This window comes from Onychostruthus taczanowskii, unplaced genomic scaffold, assembly GCF_017590055.1.
Source record: "Onychostruthus taczanowskii isolate IOZ18803 unplaced genomic scaffold, ASM1759005v1 scaffold153, whole genome shotgun sequence".
In the NCBI taxonomy this organism is placed as follows: Eukaryota; Metazoa; Chordata; class Aves; order Passeriformes; family Passeridae; genus Onychostruthus; species Onychostruthus taczanowskii.
The window spans coordinates 82262-88261 of record NW_024498719.1 but is presented as its reverse complement, the minus strand read 5'-3'; the positions used below and the strand labels follow the sequence as shown (position 1 = coordinate 88261).

The 6000-nt window shown below is 39.2% G+C and overlaps 1 protein-coding gene across 1 annotated transcript in view; it reads right to left on the bottom strand.

Moving 5' to 3' along the window:
• Window positions 1–217: 217 nt before the first annotated feature.
• Window positions 218–6000, bottom strand: part of LOC121333043 (protein NEL-like) — a gene marked incomplete at its 5' end in the record, with an annotated part of 87776 nt that continues 81993 nt past the window's right edge. The window contains 3 exons of the mRNA XM_041399075.1: window positions 218–834; window positions 3296–3520; window positions 5587–5763. Of these exons, the coding sequence (XP_041255009.1) occupies window positions 784–834; window positions 3296–3520; window positions 5587–5763 (453 nt within the window). The remainder of the gene's footprint in view (window positions 835–3295; window positions 3521–5586; window positions 5764–6000) is intronic.

The following is a 6000-nucleotide window of genomic DNA, read 5'->3' as shown; positions in this document are numbered from 1 at the left end:
TTGAAAAGGAAAGATGGCACAAACAGAAATTTAAGGTAAGAGAAATATTTATTTAAATTTGCACAATAACGAGCTTATACTGAACAAAGTCAATCAAGAAATAATAGTAAGTGCAGTAAAACAAGGAAATATTGATGACTTTTCCCATCAGAAAACATTAAGAAGCCATGCCTGTGCATCACGGGTTTTCTTTTTTTTTTTTGGTTTTTTTCTTGTTTTGTTTTTGTTTTTTACAATAACTTCTATCTTTTTTTTTCAGCGCACATACTGTACATGTCACATCTTAGCTGCTAGGTTCATTATTCCTGAAGGCTTCATCCTTTTACTCAAACATCTGCTAAGTTCTGCAGTAAGCAATCAAACACTTGTGCAGTTCCAAATATGATTAGGTAAATCTGCTGCATCTGGTCAAGCGTTGGACTCTCAAAGCTTCAGAAGACCCTGTAAGAGCTCCTAGTTGATTTTAGATCTTGACATCATTATGTACAGCATTACAATGTGTCACTTTACACTAACCTAAACATTCTGCACAAGGATGCCAGACAGACAAACAGCCAGAAGATTTGAGCCTAACCTCATACAAAGGTTTACACGTCTGAGCTTGTCTTGAGTCCCATAAATTTCACTCTGATTCTGGTAACCGAGTTCATCACATATCTGCACTTCAGATAGACAAAACCAACCTAATTTTAGTTTTAATTTTGAACAATTTTTGGTCTGAAGGTCTATTTCTGTGAAGGAAAATTCTTTATCCAGAAACTGCTTGTGGGATAGCTGTTGGTGTCACAGTTCCTGAAGGCACTGTGGATCCACTGAGCAACAGACATGGCCATTCTAAAGGATGGAAAAACAGAAAGAAGAATTGAAAAATTTTGCATTTTGTACAAAACAAGTAAATTTAACAAGCTCAGCTGTTTGCAAATACCCATCAGATTTGAACATACAGACTTGTACAATACAAAACATGTACAGACTTGGATCAGATTCATGACATTGTCCTCATGTCCTTATGTTGCCCGAGGGAACAGGCTATTATGATTCCTCTAATTGCTTGGCTTGTTGTGGTCTGTGTCTCAGAGCTACAACACTCAAACTGAAAGAAGCTGGGATCAGTGGAAGGAATGCTCCCAACATAAAGGTATCAGGCATCTGCTCAAATACATAAAGCTGTTGAACAAGACAAGGCACTTGGGAGTTTTATTTAGATCAGGCAGAAGGGATTCTGGGTTTTATTTAGCCCTTAATGCTTCAACTTCATGCATCCTGGCTGTAACACCAGGAAACATTAATCCACAAACTTTTTTCAAATAGTCCAGAAATCCTTATGAGAATACTAAGGGCACTTAAGGGAACAGATAGCCTATGGACATCATTAAATACTAGAGAAATCATTTCTGCATCTCTACTTCTTAAGTCTGATTCTTAAAATGCAAATTAAAAAATGAGTATTATTTATAAATTATTCCAAATACATTCAATTGACTAAACCAACAGGACTTATTAAAACAAGGTCTGAATAATTCAAGCATTTTCTTTCACTCCTTCTGTTACAGGAGGTTATAATCCTACTCTCCCCATTCTTTACTTGTGATTAGAATTGTTTTTGTGGCTAAGTCTGCTTTAGCTGATGCCCAGGTTTCTAAATTCTTAAAGGATTTGTGTAAACCTATTTTGCTTGTTTAGAGAGGCTTAGACTGGAGCTTTGACCTTCCATGAGATGCTTTACAAGAGAAGAGTGGGGTGACACAGGATGAATGAGAAGGAACACTACACAAACTGGGCACATCACTACCCTGATCTGCAGGCTGCTTGCCTGCAGAACTGCTATATTAAAATGCTGGCAATATGAGCAGAAAGTGTATTTCAAAATCAACACTGCTCTGTAAAGAGAATTGAATAAGATTTGGCCTTGTTTAGGGACAAAGTGGTACCTCTCCTTTGTTAGGCAGTCAGACCTGAATGGCAGAGTATCTGCTTTAATCCTCACTACATCCACATGGCAGCAATGGATTTGATAAGTCTGTGTATGTGTTTATACTGAATACCAGTTAGTCAATGCTGAAGGTTCAGTCTTTGCTTAACACAAAAGGCCAGATGGGAGCAGCACTTAGGTGGCCATGTCAGAACTGATACATGCCTGCTGCATTGCCACTGATTAGCAGTACAACAAGAGCACATCTCCCAGCACTGAGTCTCAAAGTGCTTTAGGAAAAAACCACACACAATAATTTCTTTTACAGATGCATAAGAACCTTAGCAACTTGTCTGACCAAAAAGTAATTTCTAGCATTGAAGCTGGTGTATAGCACCAGCTATGGATCCCAAAAATACAGGTTTCTGCCTGTAAACCTGTTTTAACATCCTCTGGGCAGCAGCTCTGGCTTTCTAATCATTAGCCATTCTGTCAGATCACAGCATTTTCTTCTAACCACTGACCCATTCTGACATCAGGACAAACACTGACACTTTCTTGGTGCATTCCACTGCCCCTGGAAAAGGACTATGCCCTGACAGCAGCACCTATTGCACACAGTATTGCATCAGACAAAGCAGAGGAAGGGAGTGATGCTTGACAGCTTCTGCTGCCTGATCACACAGAATTCTCACAGAAGGAGGTGTTGGAGATAGATTTTTTTTTTTATGAGCACCTTTTCAAGTAGTTAATTGCACTATGTATTGGAGTTGGGAAGCATCTTGCTTGGGAAGAACATAGAATAAAGCACAAAATCAACTGTGAATTTCACTAGTAACTAAAGAACTGTGCATGAATCCTGCTCTCTCTCCTTGGCTGCTGTGGAAACACATATTGTCACTATTCAGTATTGAATGGCAAAAAACACAATTCACTTTACAATCTTATTTTGAATACAAGCACTTAGTTAGGCCCTTTTTCTTTTTCATCCTCAAAAAGAGATGCCAGAATTAGCATATGCCCATAGCCATTAATTTTTCTCCTCAGACAATCAATTTCTTTGAGTACAAAACCAGTAAATGGAGCTTGGAGCTCCATGTTTAAACTCGAATTAACTATCCTGGTGGAAAAGTGAAACCCAGTACCTTGTCCACAGCACTCTGCAGCATGGGCTGTTGATCTGCTAGCACATCAAACTGTGCGTCTAGCACTGGCAAGAGTACAGTTAACTAAGCTGAACACTTTTACTGTCATCTCTGCTGCTTTAAAACAAGTATAGACACCAACTGTTCCCTGACCAGACTCAGTGCCACATTAATATTTATGTGCCACAGAACAAGCTGGGAAGAAGCATCTCAGCCTCATCTTTATAACCTTTATTACCTTGCACTGGCAGAGGGTGCACTCTGTGCCATGCTTAATCCAAGAAGATCCAGTGAAGCGAATGACATTGGTTTCATCCAGACAAGTTTTAGTGATGTCGTTGCGAACGGTGTCGGCTTGGCAGGGGTCAGCGACACAGCGTGGGCAGCACTCGTTCTCGGGCAGGACACTGAATTCACAGTCCACCTCTGGGCATGGCAAGGGCCAGCAGTCAACTTCTCCTTGCTGTTTTCAGAAAGAACAAGATATTAGTATTAGCTCTTATTTTGTTCCTCATCCATTCCTCTGAATCAGCATTATGTTTTCTAGCTGGCTATTCTTTCCGTCTGGCGCTGTTCAGAATTCAGCACAGAAAACACTGACATTCATTGACTGTGGGACACACAGCAGATCAGGTGCTTTTTTCTGCATGCCATTCAGAAAGTAGATTAGATTTAACTTAGTTCAGTACATTCTCCATCAAGCTGCAGGTGAAAATTCTCCACAAAATTATGCAATACAGAATTGTGGCCTGTCCTTCTGTCCTTGTTAAGTTCTATTTCTACAAGGGACAGAAGTTGTAACCTGACTGCACTGCAAAAGTCTGCCAAAATTTTCAGGGTTTTTTTTCAAATTTTCAGCTGTTTGTTCCCCCTCCCCTCCCCAATGTAACAGGGAACACCACCACATTTTCAATGACAGGACCTCCACTCACTCCACCCTCCATCCACTCAGGATACTACAAGCAGAATACCTGAAGTTCCAAACTTTATCACATCTTCTGCATGGTGGATTTAGTGTAGTCAAGGTAAGAAAAGGTCTGAGCAGAGACTTGTGTTGGGCCAGCATATCCTTTTGGGAGCTTACTTTATGCCTGAGCACAAATCTAAAGACGTTTAATAAATCATATCAGTTACTAGAAGCTGGAATCAGCTTCCCTTCACTCTAGACAAAGGCCAAAGTTGCAGATCTATTGGTCAAAGAAAAGACTTCACAGAAGTCAATAATGTTTGGTTTGTTTGGGTTTTTTTTTGAGCAGATCTCTGACTGCCAATTTATTCAGCTCATTTGGGCTCAGATTTAATAGTCTGGACTTAACGGGGGGCAAAAAGAACAGCATTTAGCCCTAGGAAATCAGTTTATTCACAAAAAATGTATCTAGGTCTTTGAAAATGTGGAGCTTGCTATCTCCAAAGCAGAAGCTTAAAAAAATCTCAGACACTTGTAATAGCCCCAAATTTCCTCCACTTGTTGCAGAAAGTATTGTGAAGTTAGTCTTTTAAAAAATTATCAACTGGGTCAATTTTCTTCTTTTTGAATTGTGTAATGGTAAGACTGAAAGCAGTCTTTTAATCTAGCCACTGGTCTTGACACTTCAATCTATTTTTTGCAGTGATGGACAGTACAGGGAGTAAACAATACTCTGTCACCCCAAAAAATCCATGGTCACTGAAAGAAAGCAGACTTTTGCTACAGAAGTAGCATCTTGAAAAAAAAAAAATAGAAACATCTATTGAGATCCTAAATTGTAGGTTTGTTATTTTTTCATTTTTAAGACATTTAATGAAGCACATGGTTATCTATTTAATTGAATTTTGGCAGTGGTAGCACTATAAGCACAGTCTACAGAAATGGGCTTCTGGCTGTTATTCATGATACCCTGACAAGCCCGAGCTGATACATGGACCAGCCTTTATATTTGGAGATAACTTGTGATAAAAGCTAGTTGTTTTTATCTTAGGATTTTCTCTGTCACAGAAACTTCATGAGCAGCATTATGCAGAATACTTTTTGCTTAGACTCTAAAGTACATGCTTAGGAAAAAGGTGACAAGCTTTAACAGATTTTTTTTTTGAAACTTCATTTCACTGTTTTGAAAAACACAAGAAGTCTTATTATTTTTCTGTTATTTGAAATGTCTGACTGAATAAATAAGTTTAAGTTTACCAGCATGCCTGAAAATATCAGCTGTGATAATAAATACATATTTAGAATTTCCTTACAGAGCTTCATCAGTCTCTGAATAAGTGAATGTTAGTGTTGCTGTGTAGGTGCCATATCCAAATGACCTCCACTTTGCTGAAACCACCTTCATGATTAAGTAATTTATATTATGTCTATTGTATCAAAATACGCTTTTGACAGAAACTGGACAATACTGACATAAATCCAGGCAAACCAGATTTTTAATTATACACGTATTTCAGGGAAAATTAAGTGGATGCTGATGCATGAAAATGAAACTATGAACAGATCAGAACATCTCACATCGTTTTCCCTCCTGTCTGTGGAGCAGTAATTGGGGACCTTACCAGACAGCGGCACTGCTGACAGTTCTGTATCCAGGAATCACCACTGTTATAGGAAAACTCCCCACTCTGATGTAAACATTGACTGCTGAGCCTTGGGTCACACTCAGGACAGCAGAAGAGGTCAACGGTGGGATTTTGGCAGTCACAGACCATTCGCCGGCACATCACGTAGCCATTCTGTTTTCAGAAGAGAGACACACAGCGATGGCAGAAATTTGCACCACTCTAGCCAAACTCCAGCCAAAATGTTATATTTTACCTTGATTCTAAGCCATTAGCAGCTCAAAAGTTTTCCACTACACAGTATCTTTGCCAAAATACAATTGAAATCAAGCCAGAAACCCCCATACGCACTCAGTAACAACCATAAGTTCCCCTGTTGTCTTTCCCAAGGGTTAGACTTCAATGGATTGC